This window comes from Cynocephalus volans, chromosome 4 (genome assembly GCF_027409185.1).
Source record: "Cynocephalus volans isolate mCynVol1 chromosome 4, mCynVol1.pri, whole genome shotgun sequence".
Lineage (NCBI taxonomy): Eukaryota > Metazoa > Chordata > Mammalia > Dermoptera > Cynocephalidae > Cynocephalus > Cynocephalus volans.
In genome coordinates this window covers 159,171,048-159,191,617 of record NC_084463.1, presented here as the reverse complement: position 1 = coordinate 159,191,617, position 20,570 = coordinate 159,171,048, and the positions used below count along the sequence as shown (strand labels likewise).

At 35.0% G+C, this 20,570-nt stretch overlaps 1 protein-coding gene across 3 annotated transcripts in view; it reads right to left on the bottom strand.

The window, feature by feature from the left end:
• RTN3 (reticulon 3) overlaps window positions 1-20,570 on the bottom strand; it is a 56,654-nt gene that overhangs the window by 25,993 nt on the left and 10,091 nt on the right. Inside the window, exons 1-2 of one of the 3 annotated variants that reach the window (XM_063093527.1) lie at window positions 15,927-15,981; window positions 14,176-14,232 (exon numbers count right to left, since the gene is read on the bottom strand). The exons of 1 other annotated variant lie outside the window; for it this stretch is intronic. In XM_063093527.1, coding sequence (XP_062949597.1) covers window positions 14,176-14,232; window positions 15,927-15,969 — 100 coding nt within the window. In that variant the 5' untranslated portion in view covers window positions 15,970-15,981. Of the gene's footprint in view, window positions 1-14,175; window positions 14,233-15,926; window positions 15,982-20,570 lie in introns of those variants that run through there. One more of the 3 variants, XM_063093525.1, reaches the window with a different exon arrangement.

Here is a 20,570-nt window from a genome sequence, read left to right as displayed (position 1 = left end):
AAGCATTGGGTCCAGTAAAAGCCTACTTGGCCATAACATAAGAAAAACCATTGTGACCTTGTTTTTAAAAATTACTTCAGATTCACTGTGTGTACTAGGTATATAGATTCACTTTTAATGATATGTAATTTATTGTATGAACATACAAAATAGGAAATTATTCCATATACCTTATTTTATAACTTTTATTCTACTTTAAGCATTCATCATATAGCAAAAACACTGCTAGGTGCTCAATAATATAGTTTTTATTAATAAATTATGAAGTTTTATATAACAAAAGACACTCCAACTTTGACAGTAACTAGAAGAATAATGTGCATACTTAGAAGTGAAACCGATAAGCAGTGGCACATCAATCCCAGAGAAATATCTGCATAAGGGCTGGCTGGTTAGCTCACATGGTTAACGCTGGTGCTGATAACACCAAGGTCAAGGGTTTGGATCCCTGTACTGGCCAGCCACCAAAAAAAAAAAAAAAAAAAAAAAAAGATGTGCGTATGTGTAAAAACAGACAAGTACAAGGATGTTAACTTTGTTACTGTCTATAATAGTAAAATATAGAAAATAACCAAATCCTTATCAGAAGGGAAATAATAATATATTCATACAATAATTAATTCATCTTAACAGCTATGTAATTTATCTCAACATTAAAGAAGTTTAAAAATCTAATGTTGAATGAAAAAGACTGTAACAAAGACAATAAAATGAATAAAAGGTTAAAAAATATAAAACAACACTATATACATACACATTTATTTAAAATAAACCAGAAGGATGTACCAATGATGGTCTCTGGGGAAGGGAATAGGTCAGGTGTTTATCAAAGGGTCCTTCAGTTTGGAAACAAACAGGACTACCAATGTTAACAATTAATAGAAGTTAATTCTACATATAGAAATATGGAAAAAACAGAAGGGGAAAAAATATGGTGTATGTCTTTGTACTTTTCTATATTTTTCCATATATTAAAAAAACACATAATGATGTCATTGACTATATAAATATTCTATTGTAGGGTTATGTCATAACATACTCAACTGATCTCTAATTGTTAAGACATGGACTGATATATCTGCCACTATCATAAACAGTGCTACAGCGAACATCTTTGTAGCTATTTTTGCATGTAAATTTTTTTCTTAGGACAAGTTCTTAGAAACAAAATTACTAGGGCAATTCTAGGTCTTTGTTACATACTGCCAAACTGCCTTCCAGAAAGGCTGTAACAATTTACATTCCTGTCACCAAGCTATATGCCTATTTCCTTGCATTCTTGCCAATCTAGATACTAAAACTCAAAAACTATCTTCACCAAGTTAGGTGTGTGAGGCAGGTATCTAATTTTTTCTCAAACTATTAGAGTCTAGCATATCACAATTACTAAGCAACTATAATTTCATCATAAAGGCTTCACTACGAACTGGCACATAATATACTATAAAACATCAAAAGAAAAATAAAACACCATTATTTTTTTCATTATTTCTTTTGCCTATTTTCCCCAACAACTTTAGGCAGAACATAATTATAAATGTGTTCTTGTTTTAGAAAGGAAGACTACTCAGATACACTTATTTAAAACTAGAGATTCATGCACTTTACTAAAATGGTTTACATTTTAAAAGATTTATTCATAAAGTAAAATAATTTGTAAAAAGGTTTTCAACTTTCAAACCTGTGAAGGAAGACCTTTTACCTTCTTGGTCTAATTATACCAATCTTCTTTAATTATCATCTAAAAATATCTGCTAATCACAGAATTTGTTCGGTGACAAATATCCTAAACTTCCATAACCCTTTTCATCTGTCACACTAGATTAAATAACTCAGTTAAGAATTACTAATAATTAGTATTTACACAGCACTTTATTTACTACAACACTATAAAACAAGGTAAAATAATTATCATCATATGAACAAAAGAAGATGCTGAACTGGTTAGGCTAGTTGTCTGAGGTCACACTAAAGCAGGAATTTGCCAGAATCAGACACTGGAGTTTCTGAAGCCTAATTCCTATTGGCCTCATCACTCAAAAGTAATTACCTGTAAGAATTATTATAAGAACTATTGTCTTCCTGACAACAACTCAGGAAGAAATCTAGAATGTACCAGGGCCAGAGAATCATATTATTAAAATGATAATTAAAGACCATCTACTTCAACATCCTTATTTTACAGATAAGGAAACTGAGGCCCCAAAAGGTTATATACGTTGATTTTTCAAAGTCATACTTCTAGGCACAGTAAAGCAAGAATTAGAACTTAGCACTTCTTATTCCAAGTTCAATGATCTTCAATTACTAGAATAAAATAGCTATCTTCAACTAATATTTCAAGTTTTGGGGTTTATCAAAAAGCCTCACTGTTTTCACTGATAATTATTAGCATATCATTCATTCAACAATTATCCAGTACGTACTATGTGCCAGGCCCTGTATTTGGTGCTAAATCTGACAATATTTACTACATGCTAGGCACTACATTACCTGCATTTTCACATTTAACTTTCACAATACCATTATAAGTTAAGTACAACTATCTCCATTTTAAAGATTAAAATTTAGGAAGATTAAGCGACCTGCCCAGGGTCTGCAGTAAGGAAATGCTTTTATAAAAAGTAAATAATGACTGGCCAGTTAGCTCAGTCGGTTAGAGCATGGTTCTGATAACACCAAAGTTGAGGGTTTGGATCCCTATATCAGCCAGCCACCAAAAAAAGAAAAAGTAAATGATATAATCAAACATAAAACAAGTTTATCCTAACAAAAATCTCATTTTTGTTGAAAATATTACAACTCCATGTATAATTTCCCTTGAAAAAAGGATCTATTATCAAAAAAGTTTAAAAACCACAGATCCCTATGTAGCACCTAACACTGACCATACAGTAAACGCAGAACTTAGAGGTTGGGGGCCCCTTGTGGAGGGCTTTAAATATCCTTTTTTTCTTGTACTTTCCAAGAATCCAGAACAGACAGCATTTGAAGTAATTTAACTGAAAGCCAATTGCTAGAAAAGTGATAATTTCAAATAAACAGAGGACAAGAGAATGGGCTTCTAGTACCATCCAATAATGAGTTTTGGCCCGAAAAGTATTAAATAAGGTCCAATGTAGAAGAATGCATGAGTTCTCTTAAGTATTATTCACAAAATAGTATTACAATACTGGTTACCTACTTTCAGAGCATAAAATCTCTGTGGTATATGATCAAGTTAATTAAAAGTTTCATTTACTGTCTTTTCCAGCAGGAATCCCTTTATCTTTGATTGCTAAATAGATTTCACAAAGCTCATATCAAAAACCCAAGTGCTAAGCAGTGTGACTATTATGGAGATTTTATTTTATTTTATTTTGTATTATGGAGATATAATAGATAGATAAAAACCTGGTACTATTCTTAAAAACAGCAACCACTGTAGGGCCAACCTACAAGGAAAGAAGACTCACGAAATACAACCGGAGCATAAAAAACTATTTTTAGGGAAAGATTAATTTTACAAAGTGGTCTACTGCTTTGGGAAATATTGATATCCCAAATCAAGCAATATTAAAAAAAAAAAAGAATCTGCCTTTCCATCATACGGGGTGTTTGTATTATAGCCCAAATTTTATAGATGTAAGTTAGAGACTAAGAAAGTGGCACTATGATAAGTAATCAATCATAGCAGAATTAACCACATGCAGAATTTCTAATGTAAATGGTTACCTGAGAAGTCTGTCAGAAGTCCTGCTAGGACATGCATGTTTACCAGTTCAGTCTTGCTAAGGCTGGAAATAATATCTATTCTAGTAGTTTCCTTGATAACAGGCTTTTTGGAAGTCTCAGGATCAGATGCGGTCTTGACATTTATATGTTCTAGAATGTCACACGATCTCTGTGGGCAAGATTCTGGAGTGAATGTGAAAGTTTGCTTGAGTATTTCTTCAGAAGAAGATTTTACTTCATCCTGTGCAGAAGCTGACTTCTCAACCTGTCTTCCACCTAACTCTTTAAGGGCTTTGATTGTGAGCTGTTCCTGTTCTAAGTCAAGAGATGCTGCCAGAGTACTTTTGGTAGGGAAAACATCCAGAAGCTCATTTCCATTTGCTTCTTTACTTTGTTCACTATACTTGGTTTTAATGTCTTTACTTTCAGAACCACCTGATTCACTTTCATGCAAGACTTCTGCAGGAAGACTTGTTTTAAGGTCTGTTGTCTTCTCTGATATTGCTTCAAAGGCATTTCCTTCACCTTTATCTACTATTCCTTTCTTTCTGGATTCTGTAAAGGCTGCTATCATGTCTTCTGTGGAGGAATCACTTATATCTTTAATATTTTTCCCATGTATTGACTCCAAATAGGCAGAAGTTGTCACAGTTAGTGATAATTCTGTCTCATTAAAAACATTTGGAGACACTGCTGAAGGAAGTTTTGAGTTCTCAGTTGTAACAGGCTTTTCAGGGGCAACTTCACTCATACTATCTGACTGCTTCACATCTGACACGACATTCATATCAGGTACCTGTGAACATGCCACCTCACTAACTGGACTCTTTCCAGGAATATCAGGCTGAACCTGAAGTGACTCAGAGTCACTGACAAACTCTTCCAAGTTTTTAAATGTTTTGGTTTCCTTCTTACAATTGGGAATCTCTTTGATTTCTCTTTCACCTGTATTTACAACAGCACTTGGAAGGGAAACAGGTTTTTCAGCCTGAATTATGTTATTTTCAAACAATATATCTGCTGTTATGTCCTCTATTACTGTGTCATCAGACTCACCAGAACTATCAGCCTCTGAAAGCATGTCATCTTGTTTCTGCACATTGCCTTGCACACCTTTGACACTGACTTCCTTTGTGGAACTGAGATAGTCTGGTATAGGTCTTCCAGCAATAGCATTTTTTTGTGGGAGAGATGCTTCTGCCCGATCACCTGTTGATTTAGTGACGGGAATGCTCCCATTAACAGAACATACAGGAATTTTCTGGTGAGTGTTAGTTTTAAGATTTACAACTGGGATTTCTGAATTATATTCACTCATGTCAAGTCCTGTAGTTTTTGAGATGTAGTCAGAAGATTTATCAGTCTGTTGTTTTACCTGGGGAACCAAATCCCAAGTCAATATTTCATTAGTAAAGTTGTGCATATCATTCACACATCTAGATACCTCTTCCAATGCTGCAGTTGTGTGTGAAAACTGTCTAGTGAGCAATGCAGAGGTTGGGTAACGCCCTGCCTCTTTACTTCTCAATGGAAATACTTTGTCATCAGTCTCCGAAATGTCTACAGATGATTCTCTATCAGTGTGCACTGCCCAGCTACCAAAATCATTTGTGCTCCCCTTATATGAGTCTTTAAATTCTTTGTCAAATGCTGCTTTGTCAGTAATTACTTCAAATGGTGATTCAGGGGAATCCTTTTCAATAGTACTACCTCCTGAAACTTCAGATGGGGACAAGGAATATGTACAAATGCCTTCTGTCTTAGACTGCTCAGTGGGTGGTTTCTGGGCTGTTAGCAAAGTAAACCTGTCATCAGCATCCAATATAGTTTTATCCTCTCTACTTGGTACCTCATTTGGATTCTTGGACTCTTGGTCTTTATTTATTTGCTCTTCCATTTGACCAACTTCCTTTGAGGAAAAAGCAGGATTCTTCAGGAAACTGGCTGGAATGGAAGGATGGTTACACTGAACTCCTGCTGCAAGGAAAACTGGAGAGTCCACTATGTCACTGCTGGTCCCCTGAGGCTTTTCCATCATTTTCATATCTAGAAGAGCCACGCGGTCACTTCCTTCTTTGGCTAAAATAGGCTGGCTGCCTAACACTTTGCTTTTTTCTCCATGTAGTGTTGTAAGGTCAGTGTTATGTATTTCAGAAGATGAAAGAAAGGAGGAAGTCATAATTTCTGAAGGTGGCTCATCAGAGCAAAGAGAGCTCAATCCCTCTATGGTCAGAATTTGAAAGAAAAGAATTGTTTACTGGGCACAATTACATTAGCTAGTCAGACCATGCTTAGTAGCATGCTTTTTATTTTAAAAATTATATATATATACACACAGAAAAAAAAATATAAACACACATAAATGTGTAACAAAACAATAATCAACAGTTATCCTACAAAACATGCATAAAATTGCCAATGGCAAAATAGAAAAGCTGTATCGTGCTACAAATTGCAAATGACAAAAAAACTTTCGTGACAAATACTTTTCAATCACTGTACTTTCTCCACTGTAAAGGTAAACCAAAGAGAAGGATGATGAGACTGGGAAATCTAGGGAAGTATTTTTCTCTTTTCTGGTAGAGCTATTCAACAAAAGCAACATAATCCACACAAAGCAAACTTGATATTATGAAGCATTGATCCATTTTCATATGCAAGCTGAAAACTCAGAACATACTGCCTCTATAAATCTAGTTACAGTCTCTCAACATGAGAGAAAAAAAAGACATGGCCAGAGTTTTTTTGATCTTCAGGAGACAGAGCAGACCTTTCTTGAGCCTAAAAATGAGATTAGGATTATTCTCGTCCATCCACAGGGAAAATCTGTCTCATGTACTCCAAAATCTCTTGTACCAACATGCTATTGTATTAACATGTTTTACTACATCCATCATTATATAGTATGTATATTCAGCATGACTGGATTAGGGTATATATAAATGAAGCCCAGCACTATAGGCTACATTTAAATCAGAAATATTCCACAATCTGAGCTATGTATTGTTACTGAACTTGCCGGTCAGTGTCCCCACCAGAAAACATTCAACGTACTAAATTTGGGTTAGGGTAAACTGGGAATCCCTCCCTTCAACAGAATGGAACTTTGAGGTGAGCAAAGCTGACTCCACTCCATTGGGAAGGCTTAGCCTGTATATTTTATATAGACAAAAATTTCAGATGATTTAGACCTATTATCTTACAGATGAAAGTCAACAAAATGAATTTGTAATAATTCGACAAATACTTATTGAGTGTCTACCACGTGCCAGACAGTTTTAGAAATCGGTTTAAAGCAGTGAGCAAAACAAAAAAGCACTTGCCTTTATGGAGCTTATAATACAGAGGGGGAGGGAGACAATGGCAAAATCAATAAGCAAAATGCTGCTGCTGCTGCTGCTGCTGATTTGGTGGTGGTGGTGCTTTATGAAATGAAAAAGAAAGCAACCTAAATTGAATGCTAATCAAAGAAGGCCACATTACTAGGGCTGAGGGGAGGAAGCATAGTAAGAACAGTCTATGCTTTGGCAGGACACAAACTTGTCAGTTTACCAAGCCTTACTTCTCTCCTATCTTCCTTGAACTCTTAATATTCCAAAAGTTTCAAGTTAGGTATAGAATAATCTGAGGTAAAACTAGATTAGAGTGGGAATCCTATTCTCAGAATGCCAGCAGGTCTGTTACTGAGTGTCATGATCTCCTGACAGACTTCAATATATATATAGCTTTAATCATGCTTCCTAATAATAATTTTGTAACTTACTAGTTGGGGTGGATAATGTTTTCTGGGGGCAAGCTTAGTGGCAATATAAATAAATACAAATTAAGTATTTATTTAATATACTAGTTAATACACTGGTTGGTGTGGATAATGTTTTGCATTAATATACTAGTTGGTGTGGATAATGTTTTCTGGGGGCAAGCAAACAGAGCTCCATGCTGCAAGCATTCCTTGCTGATTGTGAGATGCAGGTGCTAGCTGTCATTTTTGTCAATCAAGCTTTCCCACACATAGAAAAATAAGGTAGCATCCTCATCTGTGTTTTAATTTTAATTATCTTGTTTAGAATTTCAGCAAATGAAAAGAAATTTCTTTGGCTAGTTGAAACCCTAACAAACTCAGACAGAGCTGACTTGTACCAAGACAGTGGAAAACATTGGGCTGGAGGTAAAAAGTTTATAAAGGCATGAAAACATTAAATAGAACAAAGACCAGAATCTAGTAAGCCTTTTAGAAGAGCTCCCATAAGCAAAGACTCTCCCAATTAGTTAGTATAGCACTTAATAGGCAATGGTGTTGTCCAAGTCAGAACCCGGCAAAATGGCAGAAAACTCCGGGGAATTTGAGGGTTGTTTGTTTTTAAAATACTATTTACTATAAAACTGCCTGATGGAATAACTCTTGTGTTATTTTACATTTCAGAAAATGTCTACTACCTTTCCTTCTTCAAAAGATCCATCCTTTCATATGCACTCCAAGAGACTTTCAACATTACTCAAAACAAATCTCCATCAGAAACTCTTACTATAAGCATTTTCTAAATTAGTTATTTGCTACAATGGAATTTAATAGTATATTCATTTTCAAGAGTTCTAATCATTTAAAACTATGGTATTACTCTAATTAGCAAATAAGATTATATATCTAAGGGCTGGCCCGTGGCTCACTTGGGAGAGAGTGGTGCTGACAACACCAAGTCAAGGGTTAAGATCCCCTTACCGGTCATCTTAAAAAAAAAAAAAAAAAGATTATGTATCTAATAGATTTATTAAAAAGGGAATCAATACATGATAAGAGGTGAAAAATGTCATATCCCCACAATGTTCATGCACATGTTCCCAAACTTATCAAGTACTGAGCTTCATGCTTACCCATATCTTTTGGATGGAAATTTATTTTAGTTTTTTACTTTTGGGGGCAGCTGGCCAGTCCAGGTATCCAAATCTTTGACCTTGGTGTTACAAGGTGGTGCTCTAACTAAATGAGCTAACCAGCCAGCCCTACCCATATCTTTTTAAACTCTAAATATTAGAAGTTTTCATTTATGTATATTAGACAATATGACTAGGAAATTAAGTTGACAGTCATGGTCCAAATTTCTAGATCACTCCCAAAACAAAAATTCCTATTAAAAGATGCAAAGTCCTTTTATCACACTTACTAATGGTATGGCCTTGGGCAAGTTGCTTAATGTCATCTAAAAAATGGGGATGGTAAAGCACCTAACTTTAGAATTGCTCTGATGATTAAATGATTACTTGTTTAGAACAGTATCTGGCACTTAGTAAATCCCCAATAAATGTCCTCAAATATCATATTCTCAAAAAAAAAATCTCTCCTGACATATAGACTTCAGACCATATGCCTTTTTATTCGGGGAGAGAAAAAAGGCATATTGTCAAATCATACCACCTTCATCTGGTATATAATACAGAAAATCCTTATTCAGAGTTTTAGATACTTTCTCTCCTACCATTCACAAATAAAGGAAAATAATTTAAAGAGCTTTTATTTATTTCAAAATTTTGGGTGATGCAACTTCTGAATCAGTTGGTACAAACCAAATGCCTACAGCATCCCAAGAACTGTACTAGGTTCTGAGGATAAAGACATTTAAGACAGTCCCACATATAAGAAATTCTAAGCCAGTGTTGAAAGATAAAATAACTTTTTCTGAAAAAAAATGTTTCAGCAAACAATCTTCACCACCAGCAAGGTCAAAGTATACTTTAGTTCAGTGCACAACTGTTGAACAATTTAACAACCTGGCACAAAAATAGCCTTTCGCACAATCTTTTACAATCCCTTTCAAATTTTAGAGCAACTACTGGTACTGTACAGGCTTTTCTCTGACTTATTAACTCAGAATTTCCTAAGAAGGACAGAGCTCAGGAATCTGTATTACAAGTTTCCCAGATGATGAACCTGGTTTGAGAACCACAGCTTTACTGCATTTGGTTAGTTTTAGAAGGACAGAAAGAGCTGAGCCATACTTCAGAACTCTAGTTCTGTAAAAATCGCACAGGAAGAGAGTGCTGCTCCTCACCGTAGATCGTCTCGTCCAAGAGCACAACTTAGAGGCAGCAGGGATGTAGCAGGAGCGGTTCTTCTGTGCCTGATTTAAGTGTTTCCATTCACTAATTTTAAAGTACAGTAAGGCAAAAGCTCCATTTGACTAGTGAATCTGATATAGGAATTAAGGAAGAATTTTCTCTCTTCCATGTCTACAGTATTTTATCTTACAGACCAATGTGGGGAGTTAAAAATGACATAATGAAAAAACATCTTCTAAAGTGAATTCTGCGTATACATTAAGTAAATACATTTGAATTGAAAAAAAAAAAAAACCTCAGATACTGTTTACCCTATCTTTCAAAATATCTTCTTTTTACTTTCTTTTTCCCCAAACCATCTCTTAGAAAAAGCAAAGATTCAGTACTTATCTATTCAAGTGTTTATAATTTAGTTACTGAAAGCATAATGTGATCTGGAAATAAGCAATAATGAATGTTATATGCTATATTAAAGAGTTCTTCCTAAAAAGAGTGAATAGCTTAGAATTATGTTACAATGACCACATAACCATGGTTAATTTTCACTCTTTAAGAAACTCATTACTTTAAATTAAAAGGATACCTGTAACATGGGAAAACTATGCACATCAGTGAAGAAAGGATGCCAGCCTGCAGTAGCCACTCAGTTACTTCTTCACATACACACTATGCATATTCATACCAGGGAGGCTTGAAATATTCAGGTATAGATTTTCCTACACCTGAATTTTCTCATATTCACAAAACAAGAAGGAAAGACAAATTATCGTGCAAAACGGCATCAGCAACTGAATCAGCCACAGCATCAAAATAGGAAGTTAGCCAGCATACACTTTGCAGCCAAGCTCAATCCTAAACAGAATGTCTCTTTTGTACAAAGAAAAATGTTTTGCTTTTGTTTTTTTAAAAAAGGCTGTAACTGGCAATTTTTTTCCCTCAATGCTTGCCCCAAAGTTCAGTGTTGTAACTTCCTATTCCAGATGCCTACTGCATTAGTCAAATTGAATGTTCTTCAATGCAAATGTGCTTCCGATCTGCATGGTGGATGGATCCTCTCTTTTCCAATCTTATTTTCACCTATTATTCTTCCAATGTTTTCTGAAGAAAATCAAAGTATTTTCCAGCCTCCACTCTTACCAAAGATTTCAAAAGCAGAAACCAAATTTCGGTTTGTGTCTGATGGAGGGAGTACATCCCTCATACACTACTAAATTATATCATTAATATTGATAATATGGTCAAAACAGTAATTTCTGCCTCTTCTGCTCTCATGATTTTAACATTAATGTCAAAATGACATCTTTAAAAAAATTCCCTAAACCCTAAAATACAGCTAGTTTACTTGATCATCTTTATTTAGGTGTGGCATTTATGAGAATGGACTTTGAAGTTCTCAGTCTATCTCTTACTCACTTGTGACCCTGAGCCTTGAGCGTGTTATTTCACCATTTTAAACTCCAGTTTCCTCAACTGGTAAATAGTACCTTTCCTTCATAGAATTGGCTATATCAAATGAGATGATTCACATAAAGTACTGAGCATAGCAAAGGCTCAATAAAAATTAGCCAAATACTATAGCTACACTTGCGTCAATATCTTTATGTCTTTTGTAAAGTACAGGAAAACATCATTAAAATATATTCCCCTAATTTTGAAATATTCAGGGATTAGGCTGAAATTTAACTCTGCTTGATGGAAAAAGGAATCTATAAGCAAAAGACTGCAAGGACCTACTCAGGAGTACAATTTATTTAAGAAGAAACTGATTATTTCATTGACATTCAAATTCCAATTCTATTCATATCAAACACCTTAACTTTCTAGTTTATGTAGCTGTATACTCAAAATAGTACAATTTGTAAATATCACATAATTCACTTTTGAAAAATTTAACTGCCCTTTACTCAGTCCAAACTAAAGACATTTTTTGTATATGAATCTCCCTGTAACCTAATAATGATAAATGTACATTTCAGGATTAAAAATCTAAATCATTCTTAAATCTAAAAATGTCCTATTTAATTACTGCTACATATTGCTTAATATGGTTTGGGTATATAAAAATAAGGTACAGTTCCCCCAAGGCTAAATGGCTAAAGGATATGGAAGCCAGAGATTAGTTGGGTTAGTGTCAAATGATGGACTCAAGGTGCAAGAGAGATTAGCTGGGTTAGTGCCAGTGATGGACTGAAGGTTCATGCTGGTAGCAGCAGTCACTCTGAAAGGCCTGCACGGGACTGAATTATTCCCAGTAACCCTTCCCCCTCCCCCAGGGTTTTAACACAGTTAACTAAGTATATCACCAACTTCCTCTTCCCTTATTTTTATCAAGGCAAACTAGAAGCTACCAGTTTGGGCTATCCTAGAACATACCTAATTGTCTGCCAAGGTGCTCCCTCAAACAACTGAACAAGCTGACCTCTAGACCTGTTAATGATGTAGAACACCTCTAGGTCTCTTTTCCATTACGTGTCTCATTGCAGGAGAAAATGCAACTAATAGAAGCTAGATTGGAACACTTTCAGGGATATGGCACTTTAAACTGCCTCTTTACAATAACACTCTCCTGAATCTGCACTGGCAAAAATAATTTTTTGCAAGCAAAAAGGAAGAATGACAAATGTATGCTCTTTCACAAACTCTGACATGCTGAACTGTGAAACTGAAGTCTACTTAAACATTAGTTTTTAATTAGAAAAACCCATTTTATTTACCTCCATTCTATTTGAATGTACATGTAATTTTTGCTAACAAGGATTATAAAAAAATTTAAGCTTACAGCTTAAAATTATTTTAAAATAATTAAAATTATTTTTTCAATACTTCATACATTAGTTATGTTGTGCATCAGTTGCATTGTTACATTATTTAGGATATCAGCTATGTCCTTTAAGTGAAAAAAGTGACTTGAAGTTAGAATGACTCTTTAATGATCTGAAATACAAATAGAGAAAATATAATTATTTGTTCTATTTATACTATATTTTTCTTCCAGAGTAGAATAAATGTAATACCTAATTTGCCTAAATTATTAAATTTCTCATGAGGAAAAAAAAAAAACCTCTTAAAATAATCAATCTGGTCAGGTTCCAAATGTCAAGAACAAACTACTTGATATATTTCACAAAATTTCTATTTTTTAATATAAATGCTCATTTGAAAGGTCATGATTTGACCCACAAGATAGCTAAATTCCCACTATGAGACACATCATAAAGGAGTTAGGGGCTCTAATGTTATCAGTTTAAATTAAAAGTAACAAATTGACTATCATGTTTCCTAAGAAGTAGATTAAACCAGGCAAAAATTTGACGACATTAATTTTATCCCATTATGTTTTTCTTCTTGTAAGATTAAAGTCTTCCTAACAAACCGGCATCTAGACTTTGCAGCTAGATAATTCCTGCTGGGACAATAAACTATTTGCACAGGGCTTCTTAGATCTAGCTAGTGATTTTAATTATCTTTTTTTTTTTTCCTTTTTAAAATAAAGGTTTTCCGGGCCGAGCCCGTGGCGCACTTGGTAGAGTGCTGCGCTGGGAGCGCGGCGACTCTCCCGCCGCGGGTTCGGATCCCACATAGGAATGGCCAGTGCGCTCACTGGCTGAGTGCTGGTCATGAAAAAGACAAAAAAAAAAAATAAAAAATAAAAAAAAAAAAATAAATAAAATAAAGGTTTTCCCATTGACCTATATTTGGGGTCTAGTACAACAGCACACATGAAATAGTGCTTTATTATTAGTATAAATCAATGAAACACACAGTGCTCCCTCTTTCAGATTCTTGGCAGTGCTACCCCCACAAACTCAAGATTCCCTTCCCCACTGACAGATGAAAAAAAACAAAAACAAAACTTAATCTCTAGGACAAGAAGCGTCACTTGCCAAAAAGTCAACTGACCTGTTCAATGTTCCTAGGCAATTTGGAACTATCCTAGCTCTTAGGAGAAATCTCAGATAAATTCACATTAAAACACTGTAGCTAGGTTGGTATTTTTATTGTGGAAGCACACTTTTATACTGTTTTTCCAAATCCACTACCCTCTGTGAACCAGTTACATAACTGCAAGTCAATAAGTTAAATGCATCGTGGGGGCAAGTGTTTTCTGAGCCACAATTCTATCTGCTCCAAATTCAGCCAGCAAATTTTTAATTTTTAAGAAATGCTCAAAACTACAACTAAAACTTATGCTATGTTAAAGGGTCCACCCAGCCTCATTCTATTTTTTTTTTTTTAACCGTTACAGGATACCCATTAAAAACTACTAAATAGAAAGGACTGGCTTATAATTAGTTTTTATTTTAAGGGATTTGGGGGCTATAAAAGACTTGTGTCTCATATCCCCAGTTACAGCCTCTTTCTCAACATTTTTCTTTTATTAATGCACACAAAAAATTACAGACTTGCCTTGTGAGGTCGAAAATAGAGATACAGGCTGAGAGGAAGAGGAAGAAACAAAGGAATCTGAAAGAAAATATACAGCATGAGAATTTGACAACCTCACACAGGAATTTAACTTTAACTTTCTTTTTTGGGAGGGTGGGGTGGTTGGGAGCCACGCATTATAATTTCATTGGGTTTAGCAAGGGAGAAAACCCAAATCTTTATTTCCAATTATTGTTTTCACTCACCTGGCAGTAAAACCTTATTTCATTTTTCAAGGTGCGATTTTAAAAGCTAATCATTTTTTTTTTTTTTTTTTTTACTCAAACGTTCTCACCTTCAAAGGAAGAAAACAGGAACCCCTAGCATTTTAAAACAAGCATAGACTTAAGAACAGATGATGCTCCTCTGCCACTCCGTGGGGGAAAAGGAAAATAGGTTTCTGAGTACTACTGAATATTTACTTTTAACCATTTTCAACTGCATTTTGAGGAGTTAGTCACTAATAAGAGTATTAAAAAATATCTAACTGGCAAATATGCAAAGTTGACCCTGAATACTTAAAAAAAACCCACATAATCCATTGGGAAAAAAGACTACATGAGAAATCTTCCATCTTCTAAAATTACACTACTCTAAATTTGGCAACATACATCAAAATTTTAAATGCATATGTACCACATGTACAAAGACACATATATGAGGATATTCATAAGAGCACTGGTTATAAATACTAGAAATAATCTAAATGACCATCAATAGAAGACTAGTTAAAAAGTTAAATCCAGGGCCGGCCCCTTGGCTCACTCGGGAGAGTGCAGCACTGGTAGCGCCGAGGCCGCGGGTTTGGATCCTATATAGGGATGGCCGGTGCGCTCACTGGCTGAGCGTGGTGCAGACCACACTGTGCCGAGGGTTGTGATCCCCTTACCGGTCAGAAAAAGAAGTTATATCCAAACAATGAAGTATTTGCTGCCCTGAAGAATAAAGTACAGGTATATATGTTGACTTAGTCTATACATTAAATTTAAAAAGCAAAGTGCAGAAGTGTGCCCCCATTTATTAAATGGCAACAAAAAGGACCAGCAAAAGGTACTGCAAAGCCTGGGGTGGGTGGGAGATTTGCTTTTCACTACAATCTTCGGCCCTTAAAAAACATATATATACATATAATATATAAATAACCTTTTCAATAAAAATGGTAAAAAATTAATAAAAATAGCCATGTGAAAAACAAAACCCTCCTAAAATGCCCCTAAATATACTGAACTTTACACATTAACTCCCTTTTTCTTACAATTATAAAAGTGTTTTCACAAATATTATAAATATACTTAAAACTGGAAGATTGCTTTAAAGGATAGGGCCATAGCTTTATCTGTAAGTAGTAGTTTAGGAAAACTATTCAGTAACACATATAGAGCAAATTAACCCCAAGGCAGAACTTAGTGGCTAGGGCCGGCCCGTGGCTCACTCGGGAGAGTGTGGTGCTGATAATACCAAGGCCACGGGTTTGGATCCTATATAGGGATGGCTGGTTCGCTCACTGGCTGAGCGTTGTGCTGACAACACCAAGCCAAGGGTTAAGATCCCCTTACCGGTCATCTTACAAAAAAAAAAAAAGAATTTAGTGGCTAACAGGCAGTAGTAACTCACTAACTTAAGACCAGAATTTTAAAATTCACTGCTTTTTAACTATCTTAAAATGAAGTATCATATTTACTCCTACAAATTAAAAACAGTTGTTCTTTCCTTTTTAAAGAAAGCATGTTTACCTGTCTCTTTAATGCTTCCAGATGGGTTCATTTCTATTTGCATTTACCATCAACATTAAATCTCTGCCAACTGATGAGTTTAAATCTCAACAAACCTGAAAAACCAAATACTTCAAGTAAGCTGGATGCCAAGAAAGATTCTATGAACTTGCCAGCTGTCTGCCTTTTTACCTTCCTCTAACACCCCCTCCTAATGGAAAATTTCAACATGCAAAATTTTATGCACAGTCTGTTCTGATTCAGAACAGAGATAACCAGTGATAGTTTGCAATAATATTGCATGAGGTTTCTAACTTACAAAACCACACTGTATTCATATTCCATATTTATACTACAGAGAACTGAACCCCAGAATGGTGATCTTAATTCTTAAATGCTATTAATGAAATCTTTTTCTTCAAGTAGCTAGGTTCAGGCACTGTTAGCACTAGTAATACAATGCCCACAAGTAGCCGAAAAAGAAAAACAAGTAAAACTTTATGAGTTATGGGAATGCAGCAGAGACAGCCATTAGGGTAAATTAAAAATGTTTCAGAAGAAATGGTAAGCTTGATCTTAAAGGATTTCCATCAGGTAAACAAGCAAAGGAGAAGACATTTTGGAGAGAAGGAACAACTGGCCAGATTCCAGATGGCTTTACTGTCATGAAATGAAATCTGGATTATATCCTTTGTGTGATAAGGAATCACTGACAGTTTTCAGGTAAGGAAGTGACAATATCATGTGTTTTAGAATGAACTCTGGCAGAAGAGTAGAGCATGGACTTAAATTGAAAAGCTATTGCATAATCCTGGCAAGAGAGGAGGGCAGTGAGGATGGGAATGAGGGGATAGATTTGACAAGACATAATGGACAGAACTTGGAATCATTTGACTGGATGTTGAACACTAGGGAAATAAAAGTCAAAGATGACTGCAGGACTAAATAAAGTGCCATTGGTTGTGAATATAATTCCTTATATTATTAACTTTCAATAAAAAATAAGTTGTCTAAGGCGTATCTAAGTGGAAACTGTTTAACAGGCAGTTCAACAAATAGGGACAGGCTCAGGAGATAGGTGAAGGCTGTAGATAAATATTTGGGAGTTAGCACCTGGATGAGAATTGATACCACCAGAGTGAATGAATTCCTCCAGGGAGAATCAGAAAACTTTAATAAAGGAATCTTGAAATATACCAATATTTAAAGGGGAGCAAGAAAGAAGCAGTGAAGACAACAGAAAGGAGTCAATACAGGAGAAAAATGGTGTCACTTTGAGAATGCCTAAATGGTTAATAGAGTCAAAGTCAGTGAACGGTCAAGTTAAGACCATGAAAAGAGTCATAGGAATTAAGTAATCAGGCAATTTAGCATTGATGATTCTATAGTTCAGAGTGGTAGAGAAGGGACAGATAGTGAAGACTGAGTAGTGAATGGAAGTTTAAAAAATACTGATAACAAGGAGTATGGAAAATATGGGTGATAAAGGAAAGAACTAGAAACTGAGCAGCAGCTACAGGAAAAGCAGAGGAAGAGAATGCTTTTTAGGAATGAAAATGACTGGAGCATATTCATAGAAAAAAAGGAAGGAACCAATAGAAAGAAAAAGTCTGAAGATACATAAAAAAGAAACAATATTTGCTAGAAGAAAGCCCAGGAAGTTGCTAGAAGATAGGGGCTAAAAAAAATTGCACGAGTGAACCTGTTGAAAAATCTCATTCCAATAAATAACCAGTCATCTGTATAACTATGTGGTTATAAGATTGTTGATCACAATATTCTTTATAATAGTATTGTTTTTTTTAAAAGGAAAGTTAATAAAGGTCTGACAATTACAGGCTGGTTAAATAAGTTTTGGTATATCCATATAATGGGATATCATTCATTAAAAATTATGTAGTAGATGAGAATTTATTAATACTAAAAGCTGTTCAACGTATATTGAATAAAAAAATTACAAAAGTAATTTAAATAGTGTGATCCTTTTCTGGTAAAAATACATATACAAATATGAAGATAAAAGGATAATGATACTCTAGGTAGAGGGAGTCTGAGAATTTAAAATTTTCTTTTAATTTGCTGTGTTTTAAATTTTTTTATCTGTGTTTGATTTTTTAAAAAAATAATGAAAATGTTATTTATTTCAAAACAGACCTTTTTTGGTCATAAAATGAAAGAATATAAGTGAAAATGTTAACTGGGTGGTAGTACTCAGTGATTTTAAATTTTCTTTATTTTTTTCCCCTAATTTTCTATTATGAACAAACATTTCTCTTATAATTCCAAACACATACCTATTCTCCCCACCTAGGGGGAAAGGGTTAGCTATCTTAGTGGGGAAAAAGGACACCTAAGATGGGAACCTCTCTAGGGGCTGGCCGGTTAGCTCACTTGGGAGAATGTGGTGCTGACAATATCAAGTCAAGGGTTAAGATCCCCTTACCGGTCATCTTTCAAAAAAAAAAAAAAAAAAAAGAAAAAAGAAAAAAAGATGGGAATCTCTAGCAGATCTTTCAATAAAACTGTTTAGCAAATAAATAATCTTATTAGTCTTCACACCTCTGGATTTTCAATCCTCATAATACTTTAAGCTGCAACAAACTTAAAACTACAAAAAAAAAGGTCTACCTCTTTAAAAACAGGGCTTCCATTTACTTATTGAGTACTGAATATGTGTGATAGACACTATGTACTTTATATACATATTAAATTAAACCCTTACAATGTGTGGAAAGGTAGTAATAACCCCCATTTTACCGATAAGAAAATTGAAGCTTTTAAGTATCAGAATCAAGATTTAAATCCAAGCTTTTCCTCAAAGCCTGTGCCTTTCCTTCTATATCACGCTATCAATCAGATCACCTGTCCTTATATTGCTGGTCTGAAATGTATGTGCTACACAGTTGAAAATTTACTAGTCACATTTATATTTTAAAACTCCATCATAATATAAGACCCTGTACCCCTTTACCTCTCCACTCTCCTCTCAAGCAGCATATTGAGTTGGTGAAGAGTGGAAAAACAAGGAGGAAAAATAGCAAAAAGGCACACCACTGAAGGTTTTCAAGGCACACCATTGCAGTTTTTCAAGCCTGTACTAGATGTATTGGATGTGAAGTTCAAGTTTTGATTTCGATTTAGATTAGGGGAAAAATACACCGCATAAATCTAATCATTTGAATTGTTTAACCCCCAGTAAAAATACTCTTTCAATGAATTGTTCATTTGGTGATAACTGTCCTTCAACATCAGCAGAATACAGGCCATATTTTTGGACAGAAGGAAGTTATTTTCCAGAACAACTTTGTAGAATGACTTCTATATTTAATGCCAAACCTTCCTTAGATTATTGAAGCATCTTCCAATACATAAGGAAAAGCGTTTGAAATTTTTAAAAAAACTAATAATAAAAGTTAGAAGTTGATTAGCTCTTTTAATATCTTTTCTAATATTAATATTCTATTTAATATTAAGACAGGGCTGGCTGGTTTCTCAGTTGGTTAGAGCATGGTGCTAATAACACCAATGTTCAGCATTCATTTCAGGATTTGATCCAGGTTTCAATCCTTATATTGGCCAGATGCGCCTCCCCCACTATTAAGACAAATTATTTTTATCATTTACAACTTTCCTTTCTGCTTTATAGCTAGGCCACAAAAAAATTGATAATCTTTCCTCTCTCACAACCACAATTCTTGATGCCAACTCATCATCTCAGTAGAAGCTGCAATACTAAGTTAATACATGCCCCCCCCCACACACCCCCAACATAACTTCAGGGAAAGGCAAATTGATTCCCCTCCCCCGCAAACTTTATGCTATTTATTACGTTTTCTTACCTTTTGTGCTGACTAGGACTATACTATATTACCGAGACAGAAATGGTGAGAGGAGACCTTCTTTCCTCTCTCAATTTCTATTTCATGATAAGGCTTTCTTTTTTAAAGAACTTTTTATTTTAGAATAATTTTAGATGTACAGAAAAAAATGCAAAGATCGAGTACAGAGTGTTGCTATATATCCAGCACTCAATTTTCCTCATTAACACGCTACATTAGCACGAAGATCAAGGGCTCAGATCCCCATACCCACCAGCCACAAAAAAACAAATATTTTACATTAGTATGATACTATGTGTCACAACTAATGAACCAGTATTGATACATAATTATTAACTAAACCCCATACTTCAATTTTTCCTGATGCCCCTTTTATGTTCCAAGATCCCATCTAGAATACTGCATCACATTCTGCCATTATGTCTCCTTAGCTCTCTTCTGGACTATGACAGCTTCTCAGACTTTCCTGGCTTTTGGTATCTTGACAGTTTTGAGGAGTTCTGGTCAGATCTTCTGCAGAATGTCCCTTGATTTGGGTTTGTCTGATGTTTTTTTCTCACAGTCAGACTGGAGTGAATGGGTTCTAGGGAAGGAGACCACTGAGGTGAAGGGCGATGCTCATCATATCATATGACTTAGCACTGACAATGTTGGCCTGCATTCCCGTCTCAGGTAGTACTTCTCCCCACCCTTCCATATCATACTACTCTTGGGAAGCAAGTCACTAAGCACATCCCACACTTAAGAGGTGGAGGAGTTAAGTTGCACCTCCTTGAGGGGGTTATAACCTACATAAGCTGGCAGGTTGAATTTTATTTATTTATTT